Genomic DNA, 17,106 nt, shown 5'->3' with positions numbered 1-17,106 from the left:
TCCGGATCCGTTTGGTCCATGACGGACAGAGAGCGGAGCTGCGCTGAGGAGTATTTGTTGCGATGCCGCTCGAAGATAGACAACCAGTGTTATATCGTCTTGTCGATACTTTCAAGTAATTGATACTCGATACTTACGCCTATTGACGAATTCCACAGTAGCGATAGGGATGCGGGTTGGGATCCGATTCTGCTCAGTACTTTTCTCATGTGCGATGACACGGTGGAAAATGGGCGCGATAATGTAAGAGGGAATTTGACCAGTCTTCCAATAGTAAGGAGTTGACTGAGTTATGTCGAGGAGAGGATGTCATGCGCTGGACTCTGTAAGAATCTGACGTGTGGAAGTAATACGACGCTGCGTAACTAGGAAGGAAAAGCCGGGTTGGGGCGGAAACAGCGACGCAAATCACCCACGGATTCCAGGGTCAACTTTGTGAAATGTTGACGGAGGTATTTGTAGCCCTCGCCCGGTTCTTCGAATAAGTGTGCTTGGAAAAAGAAAAATCTCCAGACTGCGGGCATTTGTGAGGAGATGTGGCACATATATGGTGGCTGTACAAACGGCCATTGTCAGCGAGAGAAGACAGACCAAAATAAGCCACCAGGATCATTTCTAAGCCTTACCTACCGAGGTATGAAGCAGTTAAAAAAAAAGTGAGCGAGAGCCAGATAGGTTCCCAGTAATCAGTACGAATTACTCTGTAATAAAACATGCAATTCGAGGATGCCCACGGCCGAAAGCCGCTTCAGCCAGCCGACTGGTTGGCAGCTGGCAGCTGGCAGCTTTATTATGATGGTGCAAATGGCTACTAATACAGGTCTAGCCGTCAGCTAAACTGGCAAACGGTCACCGTGATTCTTGCTGCTCCCCATCTTCTGCAAACCGCTAAATTCGTTTATATTGGTTATCATTTCAACTTCATCGATGCCAAGCTTCTTCAACTCCGATCCGCCCAAGCCATATGCCGCACCTAGCGCCCTTTCTCGTCTTACATACCATTTCGAATCCCGTTTCCGTGCACCCGCTTTACCCAGGCTTACTGTGTTTTCGACACCTGTAGTATTACGACGTAATAACTGGGACAATAACGACAATTTATTGGGCATTTTGCCGCCAGATCAGCCCCTGTGTACTCCATCCACCGGCAAGGTCTTCTTCTTTGCCGACGTGCATCCTTGGTAGCCGTCCCCCAAAGCTGCACGACCACGTCACCTGTTGACTCCACGATGTGCGTGGCCATGTAGGTGCCAGCTCAGCGGCGTTGCTCTTTTGTGGAGGGACATTCTTCTCCCGTGCTAGACCGGAAGAGGGTATGTGATGATATATAAACATACTGTATTGATGCTGAATAAACTGATAAGAAGAAAAACAAACCTGGCTTTGCATTACGTCGCTTGAAATCGAGAATTATTGTTCCATGCCTGCTGTTGCCTCTCTGTTTCTTTGTGTGCGAACATCTCTCTCGCACATATTACACCACAAAAGGTCTCAACCAGGGACGCTTCCCAGCTTGCTAAACTTTGAGCAAACAAAACATTCTTTCCTTGAACCGTTGTCCCACTCGAATCCCTCCCAAAATATGCAACTGACACTAATAATAATGCGTGCGCATAAAAGAATAGAAAACCCCCAAGAATCTTACTATTTCACCTTTTTCAGAACAGACAGTATATATGAAATTCTCGGGCATCCAGCCTTAGAACAAACCAGTTCAATTTCCCATTGCCCCTTCCCACTCTTTTATTTTCCCAACTCAGTATGGCGGACGGGTGAGGTTGCCCAGAGTCCCCTCGTCAGATGTGCTGTCAATGCCCCTCAGCAGGTCCTGCAGGTCAACCGGGCCTCGCGCCGTCGCAGCGCCCTGGCTGCCGTTGCGCTGGCGACCTACATCCACGTGGGCGTTGGTGCCACGCTTCATCCCTTTAAGAGACGCGTCATGCCCGAGCAGGCCGCCTGGCTGCTTGCCTGGGTAGGTAGCAATGTTCGGCAGCGGCGGGACGGGGGGTACGATGTCCTCCTCCTCACCGTCAGCGCTGTAGGAGATGATGGTGCTGCGATCTGTGTGCGCCGTCGACGGCGGAGCGCCGCGTGAGGACATCGAGGCGTTGCGCCTGAACATGTCCTGTCCCGCGGGACTACCGGCCCCACCGCCGCGGCTGCTGAATGCATCTGGCTGTCCGGTTGCCGGATTAAAGCTGAGCTCGGACATGGTGTAGTCATAGCTAAGCATGGACTCGCCACTATCATCCGAGTCCGGGTTGGTGACGCCCGGGATACCAGCGGCACGCGGCGAGACGTTGCCGGATAGCATCATCTTGAGCTGGTCAACCGAGGCAATAGCGCTGCCCTTTTCCCTTTGCTGGCTGGGTGAGGGCGAGGGGACGTTGGCACTCTGAACGCTCGACTTGCGCATCTTGGAGCCGAAGCGGTCCACAGCCGTCTGCGGTTGTGCCGAATGCGGCCGCAAGTTATGCAGACTGCCATACGGCGAGACGGGCAAGCCGGCGGCGTTGACATTGTTGCCGCCGGGGCCGCCCGTCGTGTTAATAGCCAGGCGGTTACCCCGGGTGGCAGTGTTGCCCGTCTTCTTCGACCCTGCGAGAGACTCGGTCCTGCGCTGGGCAGCCATCGCGGCAATGGTGCCATCGCGAGACCATTCGGCAAGCAGCTGCTGGCGGTAGTTGGTTGGCAGTTCCGAGTCACGCTCCGTCTCGCTGATGGACTGCATGTTGGCGCCAAAGGCCGGCATCTGCTGACGGCCACTTGGCGAGGCTGCCGGACTAGCAGGAGGCGACTGGACGCTATCCTGGTATGCTGAGGCAATGCTCTCTACCAGCGATAGTTTGTCGTCGAAAGGCAGAAGTTCACCGGTCTCGACGACCTTTGTATCCCAGGTAGGATCCTGTCCAGCGCGGCCGAGAACGCCAATCTCGTAGAGTGGCTTGGGAGGGACCGTGATGCCCTCGACCCAGAATTGCGTCTGCTGGCGGCGCTTGATCTCGTTGCGAATGGCGCGGCCAACGTTGGAGTTGTCGAGCTGGAACTTATCGGTGACGCTCCAGAAGTAGCCGTGGCAGAGCGCTGCAATGCGCACCTTTTGGATAGGCAAGTCGACTTCTTGAATCTCCTCCTGTAGGCGGAAAATCATGGGCAAGCCGTAGCGGACGGCGTTGATGCCGAGCTTAGCGACGAGCTTGGAAAGCAGGGCGTGCAGCAAGCACATGTCGCTGTCAAAGTCGACAAGCTGCAGGGCAGAGTCGTAGACGGCGAGGTGCAGCATGGGCAAAAAGTGGGAGACGTGGTGGTTCTTGAGCGCCTTCTCGCGCTGGGCATTGCCGGAGGCGGCGCGGCGCGAGGAGAGTATATCATGGTTTCTTGAAGGCGACGAGGGGCTTTTAAAGTCGTCGTCGGCGTTGCAATCCTGCGAGACGGTCTCCCTATCCAGCCATATGAGAAGAGCGTCGACGTAGGCCTTTCGAACGCTGCCATTGGGATCCTGCAGAAGCCACTGCGTCTCCTCCCAGACCTGGATGGGCACCCGGCTTCGCGAGAGATTCATGTTGCCTGTCACCTTTTTCTGCGGGTTAGCGACGAGCAGAATAGCCTTGATGGCGCGCAGGGCTGAAGCGCGACCCGACGTGTAGGAAAGGTATTGGTCGTTCTGCGAGTTTTGCGTGGTTTCGCCAGAGGCAGGGTCGGGCGTAACGGCCTCAGCGTAGCCATTCTCAACGGCGTTGGGCCTGTCTACGGGCGGCAGCGAAGCGGAACTGCCGGCGTTGGTAGGCTTCAGGCGGGCGAGAATGGCGGTGATCATGTCCCAGACTTGATCGGCGTAGTATATGTGGTGGGCCAAATCTCCGATGCAAGACTCAAGGCGATGGAGAAGGCTGGCACGCAGGGAGTCGCGAGAGGGGTGGAGGTTTTCGAGTTGGTCGTCGCTGCCGCTGCCGGATCGGTTGCTGCCGGATCGGTTACTGCCACTGCGCAGCTGGAAGAGCTTACGCATCTGGCGGATGAGACCGTGAAGCACATCCATGACGCTAAGACCAATCAAGTTGAGGTCGGAGCGCAGCATGGCGCCTATGATGGCGGTATATACAATCTGCGGCTCAAGAGTATCCTCTTTGACGGGGCCACGAACCATGGTGTCGAGGACGACAAGCAAAATAATGTAGCGATCCTGAACGGGGGCCCAGCGTGAGATGATGTTGAAGATTTGGATGGCAGGGCCTGAGTCGGCGTTGGTAGCGAAGTCAGAGGCAATGACCCTGTCACCAGCAACGGCTCGTTGGGTAATGAATCGCAGCAGAGCTGTGGTGGCAGAGTGAATCTGGGACCTATTGGGGGCGACAAAGATGCTTTGGAGGCACTGTAGTGCCAGGACACCTGTCTCCTCCTCGGCAATGTTGTCAACGTCGGCGGCGGTGCCCGAGATGGCGAGGGGGTTGGCGTCGGCGGGCTCCTCGTTGGTGCGGACGGTGGCGACGCTCGTCCTGCGACGGACCGTCTTGTCGGCGCCCTGCTTCTCCTCGAGCTGGTGGCGATCGTAAACGACATCGAGGAAGTTGTCATTGTCGGACCAGAGGTTGTCGAGGATAACGGGCACGATGACGTTGATCTGGCGACCGGAGAGGGAGGAGAGGGCGTCGGCGGCGGAGACGCACTTGATGGCGCTAAGGCCGGCATTGCGCCAACGGATCTGGACGGAGCGGGTGGTCGCGGGCTTGTCGGTGTGATACTTGTTTGAGGCGAGCTGGGCGTAGGCGCGAATGACGGCTTCGTAGTGGGTGAGGTAGTCCTTGTCGCCAAAAAGGGAGCTGGGGTCGTGGTTTTCGCAAAAGGCCTCGAAGGTGGGGATGGAGGATTCAATCATGGTGATGTCGTCGGAGCGGAGGATGAGGTCGAGGATTTTGAGAACGGTAGAAGCGATGAGAGTGGCCTCCTTCGGGGACTTTTCGACGAGGGCGGCGAGGATGGCAAGGGTGACTTGCACATTGCTAGGCACGTTAGCATGGACCAGGGTTCGAGATGGTATGATGGAGGTGATGAGGGCGGGAACGCGGGGTGGAATTAGAGGACGTACCCAATGCGCATGCGCCAGACGTCACTGGCCGTCTTCTTCTCGAGAAAGGCGCCGATTTTTTGAATCTTGGAGCGTCGGCTGGTGGCGTAGAAGAGCAGGTAGCTGAGCTCGCTCGAGTTGGGCTTAACGTCGACAGCGCCTTTTGTGGTTCGGGGGTAGCACTTGAGGATGAGGACCTGGTGCTTGGGCCGCAGCCTGCTCTCGATGGCATTCATCTTGTGTGTATATGTGTATGTGGTTGTCGCGAGGCGCGCGAGCTAGTTGGAGAGGGAGGAGGTCGAGGTCGAGTAGGAGATGCGGCGTGTGTTCGGCAGCGAACGGCCTCGGTCGCTGTACGAATCGGAAGAGCTTCAGAGCGGAGCTATTGGGCCCTCTGCAGATCGAGTAGAGGATGAATCGGGTATTAATAAATTTTCTGGCCGTTTTGAGGTCTGTCGTCGAGTGGTGGTGATGTTTCGCAAAAGGGGGATAGCAAGTGGTGACGGGTACGTTTGTTTTGGTATCGGCCAGACCCCGTTGACAAAAGAGATTAAGCAGAGGAACAAGAAGAAAAAACCTGGGGAAGGGGAATCAAAAGTGGAAATGCAAATCAAAAAGGATGGTCTAAAAGACGAAGGAGGGGAAGGAAAGGAATCGGATAGATTTCAAAGAGCGACGAGCCCGAGGAGCCTTGTGTTGGGACCGGGGGGTGTGGGCGGCAAACGGTTGAGGGAGGAGAGAGCGAGGAGAGGATGAATCGTGGTGTTTTTAGTGTGCCGGGGTAAGCAAGGCATGTTAGGAGAAGGACAGAAGTACCTGCTAAGCACCGAGGATTAGGCAGGATCGGATGTACCGGCGGCCACCAGCAGGCAGGGGCTTGATTGATTGGTCCAAGCCACGCAACGATTCAGCGCCTGCAGCAAAATGCATAGCCTACCGAATTGACATGTGGCAGAAGTTGGCCAGATCAAGAAGAAGAATACCTGAATAAAATTTTATAATTCACTGTTCAGCACACAGACTCCCCCGAATTTTTTAATTCTTTTTTAGGGTCTTTTTCGAGTGTCTAGTTGTCGTCCTGCGGTACCACCCTCTCCCACCACCACTGCACGGCAGACGAGGTTGCTCCGCGTCCTCTTACTTACAGCAACCACAAGCAACAGAAGCATACAGCCGAGGCCTGCTGCAACCTTGATCTACTACTGGTTTGACCTAGAGTATAATAAATGCAAAGTTTCTGACCCAATGCGCCCAGCCACTAAAATGGCCCCTGTACTGCCTTACCCGCCCACCTGCTTCCTGCTTTTGCTGCCTGCGACTCCCCGCGCAGTGGGTTGGGTGATGGGTGATGTAGCGCTAATCCAATACATAAACAGGCCTGTAGCAGTGCTTTGATCTTCTTTCGCTAGCGCTTGTGTAAGTGGCCTCTGTCGTCGTCTCCAGTGCATGAAACCAGTCTGAACCAAACCTTGAACAACTATTCTCCAGCTGTAATAATTCATTTACTCAAACAACGTGCTCGGCACCTGAAGGATCAGTATTGGACTCGAAATCCCAGTTCACACGTTTCCCCGCGTCCTACTTTTCAATACATCCAACACCTCTCCCACCCTCCGCGCCATCCCCCGCAAAGCATATGCCAAATCCCCATCCTCACCTGCATATGCCTCGGCGATTTTGCACCCAAGAGGGGAATGCATGCAGCCGGGGTTCTATCGGGTTCCCCCATATTATTTCATACTAGCGACGGAAGGAATCCACGCAAAAGGCAATACTGGCCAAACAAGGCCCGTGGCTTGCTTTAGCGTCGTCCTTCTGCACTGCTTTTATGTGTCCTGCGACGAAATCCTATTCTTCACGGAGTACACGGTAACTGAATAACTACCTAGCAAGTCCATGTTCGTTTCTCTCTTCAAGCCATGCCCCTCCTTCCATCTGGCGCTTGTAACCCGGCATGCCCGGCCACGGGCCGCCTGCTTACCAGCCAGTACATGCAGACAGTATCAAGTACCCTGTACGAGGATACGACGAACAATCGCCTCACCACCGGGCAAAGGATAATAGAATCCAAAAAGCACATCATTTGTCCATTTCACGTGCAACAGTCAGTAGTTAGTAGAACCGCTTTCTACCGTTTTTTATGCGCTGTATTGCGCTCCGTACCAGCAACTCAAAACCAGTTGCACGTCACGTCCTGACCAGCGCACATGATCGACGTCATTTGACTCAACCACGGCGAAACCTTCGTCTCGAATTCTGTTGGGACAAGGCAAAACATATTCATGCGTTTGTCTGACGCCCATTTCCATCGCCCCTCGTAACTAGGAATCCATAACTCCTCTTCAAGCCACTTTACTACCTTGTCAAGCTGTTACTTTGGCTTACATCCTACCCAGACGGTCTGTCCTGTGGCTTACGACAGCTCATAACCCCTCTGCGTTCATCTCAGACTGACACATGTATCAAACATACACCCTCATCTCACCAGTACTGTACATCGCCATACGCGAGTTTTTCTCGTAATGTGCCCTTGGCATTGTATATCATGACTCTATCTACCATCACACTATTACCCGCAACGCCTGCCCTGTGCAACGTCTTCATTTTTAAGCTACAGATGCAATCACCAGTGCCGCCACATCCTCCTCCTCGCTGCGCACCGTAATCTTCGTCGTCACCCCCGACTTGGTAGAAAACGCCATCCGCACCGTCGCCACCACACGCCCGCCGGTCACCGTCTTGCCCAGCAGCTTCAGCGTATGCGTGCTCTGGTTCACAGGAACATCTGTCCCGTCTAGCGGCTGCAGCGACAGCGCCTGTGTGAGCTGCTCCGTAGCATCTGTCCACTCGTGTTAGCATCCCATTGCCATACTTGTCGTAGCAGTCCAAAAACTCACCCGCAATGCTCTTCATGCTGCTCAGCTGCAGCGTCTCCTCGGCCTCCTCGCCAGCCGATCCAACCTGCTCCCACAAGTCATCGAAGTTGCCTGCAAACGTAGGGATGATATAGTCGCTGCCCGTGAGCTCAAACTCTGACACCTCGTACTCGTCGTCATAGCCACTCTCCTCTGGCTCGCCCGTTGATGGGTCAATCTCCTTGCTGGTAAATCGGAGAACATTCGTAAATGACGAGACTGGTAGAGACTTTTCGCCATTCACCTTCTTGAACGCTACATAGACCTTGCCAGGTTCATCCGTCGCTAGTTTGTCGGATTGTAGGATGAATACCTCTTCTAGCTCGTCCTCTTCAGAAGGCGACGCTACCACTGACACGTTCTCCAGCACGGTATCGGGCAAGGTGTTCTTTACGTCGAATTGCAGAACAATGTGCTCCTTGAAAACATGCTTGACCAGAGACACAACGTACTCAGTTTCTGCCTCGGTGAGCTCAATGACAGGCGATGACTTGAGCACACTGCCAAACTCGGCCATGTCAGGGATGGTCATAAACTCCTCCGTGTATTTTTGCGCCTGGGCAGAAGCGGCCGCGGCAGCTTCGGCACCAGATGCGGGGGCCTTGGTCGGGCCGGCCTTCGGCGCCTTGATTGTCGGTGTCGTAGCCGTGAGCTTCTTGGTTCTGTCTTCAGCATCCGCCTGCTCTCGTGTGACGACCGGAATCTTGGAAATATCAAAGGGGTTCTCAAAGTTGCTCTTGTCTTCCGATGTCACGTACATGACCAGCTGGTGCTCAAAGTACGGAAGCGCAAACATGCTCTCGTTCTTGACAAAGTTGCTCGCCATCTGGTCATCCTGCTCACTCATAAGTTTAAGGTTGAGCGCAGCGCGGTCGCGTACTTCGTCGTCGACGTCGTCGAGGCAGCGAGCAAGCAGAACCTTGACACTGCTCTTGACGTCGGCATCAGTCTGTCCAACGCCAAACTTGGCCAGCGCCGTCACGGCAGCCGCACGCACAATGGCGTTCTCCAAGACGACGCGGTTGTAGATGTAGCGAATATATTTGGTAGGGTTGCTGGTCTTGGGTCCCTCAAGACCAATGAGGTGCAGGATGCGCACCGCAAGCTTGGTGAACTCGCAGTCCTCAATAAACTCGCACAGGTGTGCCAGCGCCTCGTCCTTGGAGTCGGGAACAAACTTGATGAGGTCAAACATGCTCTCAATAACAGCCTTCTTGAACTCGAAGCCGCCCTCGTCGCGCAAGATGCCACTGAGGAATGTCAGCATGCCAGCCTGCTTGTTGGGGAACTTGAGGCACAGTGTGCGGATGGCCTCGACAATGGTAATCTTGAACTCGTCGGTGATCTCAGACATGAAGCTGGCAATCTGCTTCATCAGACGGTCGACACTAGCCTCGTTACCAGTTTTGAGAAGCGTCGTAATAGCAAACGTGGCAATGGAGCGGTTCGAGTTGGAGATGAGAAGCTCAATATCTTGGTTGCAAGGGGCGACGGCGGTGGGCGTGAACGAGGCAAAGTTGTGGAGGATGCGGAGGGCGGCAAACTTGGTGACGGCGCGCGGCGAGGTGAGGAACATCTGCAGGACATGGACGGCTTGGTTAATCTCGTCGTCGGTAACGTCGCGGAGGTCGCAGATGGCCTTGGCAGCCTCGAAGTTGACCATTTCCGACTTGTGGCGCAACCAGCCAACGAGCAATTGTGACATGGGTTTGCGGAGAGAGACGTCTTCCTCGGCGAGCTGGGCGGCGAGTCTGACCAGCATGACGGTGGCGGGGGCGCTCTTGACGGCACCAGGGGAACCAAATTGCTGGACCATCTTAACCAGAGCCATGCGGTCGTGCATGCGCATCTGGTAGAGCAGGCCTATGGCGTGGTACTGCGTCATGCTCGAGTTGTTCGCGGGCAATTGGTTGCTGGACGAGAAGCCAAGGGAGAAACCACCACCCGACTTGGAGCTGGCGGCGGCCTCCTGGGTCTCGCTCTGCCAACGGCGGACGACATCCTTGGCGATGGGGAGAAGGTGGTAAGAGGAAACGAGGGCGGCGGATGAGACGGACGAGTTCTTGTCGACAATAGCAGTCTTCATAACACGTTCGATCGATTGAACAGTGGTAGCCTAGGGAGGGATTAGCGCAACTAGCAATCGTCAGACAGCAAGGGAACTGACGTCAATAATGCGGCAAAGGGCTCTGATGGCATTGGGGCGGTAGATGGCGTCGCTGCCACCACCGGTATCCTTCATAATCGTACTCGTAACCATGATGATGTCCTCGGCCGAGTTGGCGAGCTCCTTGATAACAAGGTGCACCATCTGGCGGAGACTGGCATCCTTGTTCTGGAAGAGCTTCGAGATGCCAAAGAACAGGGTGGTGGCTTCATTCGTCGGGAACTTTTCGCCCGTATAGAGCAGGAGGGAAATCTTGGTCAAGAGAATTCGGCATCGTCGCGGCTGGATCGGGGAGCTGTTGAAGAGTCGAGCTGTTCGGGCCAGCTTGTTAGCATGGAATGGCGGGGTGCGGCGAGCAGCTGGCGCAGGCAGGCATTGGGCGCAGACGAACCTTCTTGGAAGACCTGAGTGCGATCTACCTTGACCAGGCCCAGGTCGGCATCTTCGTCCTTTTTGCCGTAGCTCATGATGGGCAACTGGTTGGGGGTTTTGGTTGCAGGTTGTCGTGGTCAGTTTGGCCCGCTGGCCAGGGGAATCTCCACGTTGACACTTCGACGGGGAGGGTGTGGGACGAATCACGTGACTTTTTACTAATTTGTCTGTACAGTTGGTAAAACAAATTATGTGTATTTCGTAAAATATATACGTTACTTCACGGGAAGAATCTCTATTTACTGATGTAGTACTGACCGATTTGGTATCGGCGATGAAAGGGGTTGCGGATGATGTTGCTTTGTGACTGATGTTGTTACTGGTTGGAGCAGACAAATGTAGAGGCAAACGATCGACCTGCAACTTGGGTACGAAGAAGAAATAAAATAGCCTGTAAAATCTTCCAAAACTCTCCGATCCGAGTGGCATAGTAAGGTTTCTTTTTAATTTCCCTGCGAGGGTGAATTGGCCACACGTGTAGCCCCTTACCGCACACTGCCACATCCACACTATTCCAAAATTTCCAGCCCTCACCAACAAGCCATCTACATCCTACCTACATCACACCCACCGCAACCATGCAGTCAACAATTCGAATACCGCTGCGGCTGGCGCCCCGTATGGCCAATGGTATCGCTCGACCCTTCCGCAGCATCCATGTCTCCGCCATCAAAGCCGCCAACGTCGCCCCCGTCGTTGGCACCGGGCCGCCCCCCGAAGCGCCAGTCGAGCGCACCCTCAACGACGAGCGCGTGGAGCGCCGGCGGCGGCAGGCCGAGATGCTCAGGACGGCCCAGGAAATCCGCAGCTCCAAGGACATGAAGAAGTCCTCTTCCTCCTCGTCAGCCTCGCCCATCAAGCGCCGCTTCTGGAGGGACGTCCGCGTCGACGAGGTCAACGGCGCGCTGCAGGTGCTCCTCGACGCGCGCCCGCTGCGCCACCCCAACACCAAGGAGATTGTCCGCGTGCCGCTCAGCAAGCCGACGCTCGCGGCGGCGCTCGCCATCGAGTGGGACCTGCTCACGTCGGCGCAGCAGGCCACGCAGCAGCACCTCATCCCGCTGACGAGCCTCGTCTGCCGCGCCCTCGACATTGCCGCCGAAGACGCCGCCGCTGCCACAACCGGCGTCGCCGCCGCGACGCGCACTGCTATTGCCAACTCGGTGCTGCGCTACCTCGACACCGACTCCCTGCTGTGCTGGGCGCCGCCCGCCGGGGCGCGGGACCTGCTCAACGACGCCGGCGAGTCCCTCCGCGACGTCCAGAAGCGCGCCGCCGAGGACACGGTCGGCTTCCTGACGACGCATGTCTGGCCCGGCATCACCATAAAGCCCGTTCTCGACGGCCACTCCATCTTCCCCGCCAGCCAGGACGAGGGCGTGCGCGAGGTCGTCCAGGGTTGGGTCCTGGGCCTATCGGCCTGGGAGCTTGCCGGTCTGGAGCGCGCCGTGCTCGCGGGCAAGAGCCTCGTCACCGCCGCCCGCTTCATTGCCGAGTGGAGCGATGGCCCTGCTGGTCTGCGCGACGCGGCGACGCGCGAGACGAGGTTTGGCGCCGAGGAGGCAGCTCGCGCGACGAGTTTGGAGGTTGACTGGCAGACGTCCAATTGGGGCGAGGTGGAAGATACCCACGATGTGAATAGGGAGGATGTTCGTCGCCAGCTTGGCAGCGTTGTCCTGCTCGTCTCGGGCACAAGCAAGTCGTCGTAGAAGACGACCAAGAAAAGCCCTGGTTGCCATGTATTTTACTCTACTGTACACCAAAGCCAACAACTGTAAAACAAACATATTGTACTAGACGGTGGTCAATTTACTGTTCAGGAGTCCTTCGATTACAATCTGCTATACGAAATGACGTGATTTACGGTCTTGCCTTATCCCCCACGAGCGACTGCAAGTTCCACTGGCCAGTGTTTATTTCTATTTGGCCCTGATGGCTTGCTGGACGCGCATGCGAAGCATGTGAAATTTCAAAAAGGCTTGAATAGCGTAACCTTGAAAAATATTCTTGAAGCCCTCTTCCCTGACGGCGCGCGCTGCCTTGACAGAGGCGAAGAGGGCAAATGCCAAGACTGCAATCTTGATGTAGCGGCCAACCCTCTTTGTCCGGCGGTCAAGCGTAGGCTATGAAGCTGGTTAGCACTTTCGATGGGTGGGATTTCAGCGAAGGAAAAGGACTTGCGGTATATTTCAGGTCCTCGTAGACCGGGAAGAAGCACTTGTACCAAAAGTGGCCCTGCATAAAGGGATATGTCGACGAGTTGCGAGCCTGCTCCCCCTTGGCATTGCGAGAATACCAGTTGTTGCAGATGCCGTCAGCCCAGACGGTCTTTGTCAGACCCTCCTGGATGGTCTGATCCCATCGGTCCTCTGCTTCCTGGAGGCAGTCGACCGAGACGGTCTCGCCGTCCAGGACGGGCTTGAGAATGCGTAGTGCATAGTTGATTGAGTTTTCAATCGCAAAGACGGTCGAGGTATGACCAGTGACGGTATTTGGGCCTGCGCTGCGAGTTAGCTTCTTATTTCCTTTCTGCAAGCAGCGGGCGAAAACTTGCCTAGAATCATGAAAAAGTTGGGAAAGCCGCTCAGCAGAGTAGCATTGTACGCTGCAGCACCGTTGGTCTTTTCCCAGTGCTCCTCGGCCGTCTCACCGTTTCTGCCTACGAGCTCGATACGGGGCAAGAAGCTGTTTGTGGTGTACCCCGTCGCGAGGGCAATGACGTCTGCCTCGATGATGCCGTCCTGTGTGCGCACGCCCTCTGGCACAACTTCGAGAATGGCCTTGTCCGTCAGCGTGAGGTTGTCCTCGTGGAGGCACTCGAGGTAGCCGGGATTGAAGATGCGACGCTTGCAGCCGATGGGGAAGTCGGGGATCAGCATGTCGTGGTACTTTGCCGGGGCGAGCTCCTTCATGTAGGCGCGCGCGGTCGCCTCGCTAGATTTGCGCAGGCGCGCGGCCGTCTTTGTCAAGTAGAAGGCGCGCCACGAGTTTTCGAGGGCGAGCCAGATGGTCAGGCGTATAAAGTTGAGCATGCCCGGCACCCTCCTGAACAAAAAGGTCATCAGTCGCGGGTTGGGCATCAGCGGCGGCTTGACGATCCAGTGCTTAGAGCGCACAATCTGCGTCAGCGACTTGGTCTCCTTGACGATGGCGGGGACGATCTGGTCCGCCGTGCAGCCGTTGCCGACGACGATGACATTCTTGTCCTTGAGAGACACGTCGTGCTTCCAGCGGGCGGCATGGAACATGTCGCCCTTGAAGGTGTCCATGCCCGGGAAATTAGGCACGCGCGGCTGGATCAACTGTCCGACACCGCTAAAGAGGAACTTGCATTCGTGGTACGAGACTGTGCCGGTTGTCTCGTCGCGAATCTCCATGCGCCACCGGGCTCGAGCCTCGTTCCACTCACAGCGCTCGACAGTGGCGTTGAACCGCATCTTGGAGAGAAGATCATATTCCTCAGCAACCTTGGTTAGGTAGTCGAAGATATCGGCCTGCGCGTTGAAGAGCTGCTTCCAGTCGCCGTTGGGGGCAAAGGAGAAGCTATACAAGGGCGACGGCACATCACAGGCGCATCCTGTCGGGAGAAGGAAAAGGTGTAAGTACTGTTCCACCAATATTGTCCATGACAGCGCTTACCGGGATACTGGTTAATGTGCCAAGTGCCACCCAGCTTGCTCTCGCGCTCAAAGAGCACCACGTCAGTAATGTTGTACCATCGCTTGAGTGTCGCGCCCAAACCGATACCGGAGAAACCAGTGCCGATGCAAGCAAACTGGCTGTAGGTAGCGTTGCTCTTTTCAGTCGCCATGTTGTGATGGTTTGTTTTGTTGTCGTGGGCGCCGCGGTTGAGCTGAGGCTGCAGCCGGCAACTTTTAGGGGTAACAGAGAGGTTAAAGGAAGGGAGGAACCCGGCATACAGCCGTTATTACTAGGAACTTGGAAGCGAGCTACCCGTAAAAGCTGGGGAAAGCCGAGGCCCCCGCCTCTTCCTTTATTAGTGCGACGGCGACGGCGACGGGATGATGCGGCCAGTCGAAGTCATGGCCGGTTACATTTGGGGTCGGATAAGACGCGCTTTATTCACCGCGGAAACGCCGTGCATTCACTTTAAGACGGCTACTACGGTAGGGCAGGAGTGACTTGTTAGCCGGAGTGAAAAGATGCTGGCATGTGCTGGGGCACTTGGAGGTTCAGCTCGCCCCGGCGGAAGGGGGGGAGGTCGCGGAGCAATCACCCGTTGTGGCCTTTGAGTGACTTTATTTTACAGATGTACATTGGGCTTTTACATGGACAAGGACACACCTTGATCAAGGCCATTCACAGCTCAAGGAGACAAGTCCGGTGGACGCGAAGGAAGACAGAGCCAGGTCGTTGCAGGAACTAGATAGGTAATACTAGGGACGAGACAGCTAGCGCACCAACTTTTGACCGATCGGAGCACTAACTAAATTGCCCTAAGTTATACAAATTAGTGTATGGGGCATTTTCAGATGGCGGGCACTGGGGCCAAAGTGGAAGCGCGGGGAGTCAGCTGCATTTGCTGGATGGATACATTACTATAACTATCTCTGATATGAGATGCTGCGCGGGACAATAATAGCAATAATACTAGTCAGTGCTGTCATCAGGAGGTGGGCAAACTTCATGCTCCTTTGCCCTGAGAACTTGCTGTTTAGTCATATTGAGAATTAAATGACTCGTTTGAAATGAGATGCAGCCAAACGCGACCAAGGGGAATGAATCGTTATTTATTCAGAATTTAATAGTTGCATCACCTGCGCCGAGGGACTATTACAGGGAATCCTACAGTGGTCATGTACCAGGTACCTATTGTGCGTCGCTTATTAGCAATGGTAGGGCTGGTCCGACAAGGCCGCTACACTGACGGGCAGCAACTCTTTCTAGCACAGAATGCTAACTAATAAAACCCTTAGGAAAATGGCCAAGCAGCATCCATAGGAACAATTGGCTGGTTATGTCTGGCTGCCCAAATGGTCAGGCGCATAGTACTACCAACCATAGTACCAACAGGTGCCCAATTGTTCACACAGTGTGCGAGTCTGGACAAGTGACGAGCAAGAGTCCGAGTACACTCAAATAAACTCCTCGAAGCTCGATCGACAACACGATGACGTTGAAACGGATGGGCGGCAACGTCTTGTCGGATCTCAAGGCTCTGTCTCCGGATCTGGTCCGCCATCTCGCCCGGAGCATCCACTTAACTCCGGTATTCGCACAGGGTGCGTGCGAATTTCAATCGTTCGCTGCACATTGGTGCTAAACGTCACCGACCGACTACCAAAAGTGGATAGAATTCTGGTGTAAATGCCCCAATTGATCTTGTCCAAATATCTTGTTCATCACTACGAAAATACCTATATAAGCCCTTTGCTCCCTTTCCATAAAATGGACAATCAATCATAACAACTATCAAACAAGTTCTGTCAACTACTCTTCTCCTTCCCATCAAAAAGCATACTATAACCAACATGTCTTCCCCTACTGTCGTTCTGGTCACTGGTGCCAACAGCGGCATCGGCTACGAGATTGTCAAGTCCTTCTACGAGGCACCCAAATCATACCACATCATCATGACCAGCCGATCTCTGGAAAATGGCACAAAGGCCATGGAAAAGATCAAGAGCGAGGTGCCCTCCTCGTCCAATACCCTCCAGGTTGTGCAAATGGACCTCACCAGCGACGAGTCCATCAACGCTGCGTTTGCTACTGTCCAGTCAACCAATCAAAGAATTGACGCCCTCATCAACAATGCCGGTACGCATCTACCTCATCCCCCCCTCTTCACGCCACGCAACACTCTAACCGTCTTCTTCTTCTTTCTCACAAGGCGCCACCTTTGACATCCAGTACAGCGCCGGGGAGGTGTCCCTCCGCGACTGCTTCAACCGGGCCTACGACGTCAACGTGACCGGCACCACCATTGCCACGCACACCTTTATGCCGCTGCTGCTACGCTCCGCCGACCCGCGCCTGCTCTTCCTCGCCGGCCTGTCGCAAATCACCGAGGCCGCCAAGAGCTACTTCCCCACGCCGCCGCAGCCCGCCGGCTGGCCCAAGCCGCCCGTCGGCTTCGAGACGATTGGCTACCGCTGCAGCAAGACGGCGCTCAACATGCTCATGCTGGACTGGAACCACAAGCTGCGCGCGGACGGCGTCAGGGTCTGGGCCGTCGGGCCGGGCATGCTCGCCACCAACCTCGGCGGCAACCCGGAGCTGGTCGCGGCGCTCAACTTGCCGCACCCGCGCAAGGGAGGCCGGGTGATGCGGGCCGTGGTCGAGGGCGAGCGGGATGGGGATGCGGGACAGGTCATTTCGTACGATGGACGTATGCCACTGTAGATGGGCGAACAACCGGGGTGAGAAAATGGATCAGAGGTTGTAGTCGAATAAAGGACGGATTGAGTGTGCTGGTTAGGGAGAGCAAATGAAACAAGCCTGCTATTATTCAAGTACAATAAAAAGGCTGCTGAAGAATACCATCTCACTCATAACACAGCTTCAAC

At 55.2% G+C, this 17,106-nt stretch overlaps 5 protein-coding genes across 5 annotated transcripts; 2 read left to right on the top strand and 3 right to left on the bottom strand.

Annotated features, from left to right (window-relative positions):
* Positions 1–1,756: 1,756 nt before the first annotated feature.
* Positions 1,757–5,995, bottom strand: CCM_00787 (protein EFR3; the record flags this gene model as incomplete). Its single annotated transcript, XM_006665946.1, has 4 exons — positions 1,757–5,000; positions 5,087–5,343; positions 5,423–5,459; positions 5,919–5,995. The coding sequence occupies 4 exons, from the start codon at positions 5,993–5,995 to the stop codon at positions 1,757–1,759; spliced, it is 3,615 nt and encodes a 1,204-aa protein (XP_006666009.1).
* Positions 5,996–7,671: 1,676 nt separating this feature from the next.
* CCM_00786 (Coatomer subunit gamma, putative) lies at positions 7,672–10,614 on the bottom strand (the record flags this gene model as incomplete). Its single annotated transcript, XM_006665945.1, has 4 exons — positions 7,672–7,904; positions 7,963–10,096; positions 10,148–10,458; positions 10,539–10,614. 4 exons carry the CDS (start codon positions 10,612–10,614, stop codon positions 7,672–7,674), a joined length of 2,754 nt encoding a protein of 917 aa, XP_006666008.1.
* A 543-nt stretch (positions 10,615–11,157) lies between these two features.
* Positions 11,158–12,288, top strand: CCM_00785 (mitochondrial molecular chaperone; the record flags this gene model as incomplete). The annotated part of the gene is made up of 1 exon (XM_006665944.1): positions 11,158–12,288. One exon carries the CDS (start codon positions 11,158–11,160, stop codon positions 12,286–12,288), a length of 1,131 nt encoding a protein of 376 aa, XP_006666007.1.
* Positions 12,289–12,498: 210 nt separating this feature from the next.
* Positions 12,499–14,390, bottom strand: CCM_00784 (dimethylaniline monooxygenase, putative; the record flags this gene model as incomplete). Its single annotated transcript, XM_006665943.1, has 4 exons — positions 12,499–12,702; positions 12,785–13,082; positions 13,130–14,156; positions 14,219–14,390. 4 exons carry the CDS (start codon positions 14,388–14,390, stop codon positions 12,499–12,501), a joined length of 1,701 nt encoding a protein of 566 aa, XP_006666006.1.
* Positions 14,391–15,710: 1,320 nt separating this feature from the next.
* CCM_00783 (short-chain dehydrogenase, putative) lies at positions 15,711–16,942 on the top strand (the record flags this gene model as incomplete). Its single annotated transcript, XM_006665942.1, has 3 exons — positions 15,711–15,822; positions 16,022–16,357; positions 16,431–16,942. 3 exons carry the CDS (start codon positions 15,711–15,713, stop codon positions 16,940–16,942), a joined length of 960 nt encoding a protein of 319 aa, XP_006666005.1.
* Positions 16,943–17,106: the final 164 nt, after the last annotated feature.

This window comes from Cordyceps militaris (assembly GCF_000225605.1).
Source record: "Cordyceps militaris CM01 unplaced genomic scaffold CCM_S00001, whole genome shotgun sequence".
NCBI classification, from domain to species: Eukaryota; Fungi; Ascomycota; class Sordariomycetes; order Hypocreales; family Cordycipitaceae; genus Cordyceps; species Cordyceps militaris.
This window is presented reverse-complemented; position numbering and strand designations above follow the sequence as displayed.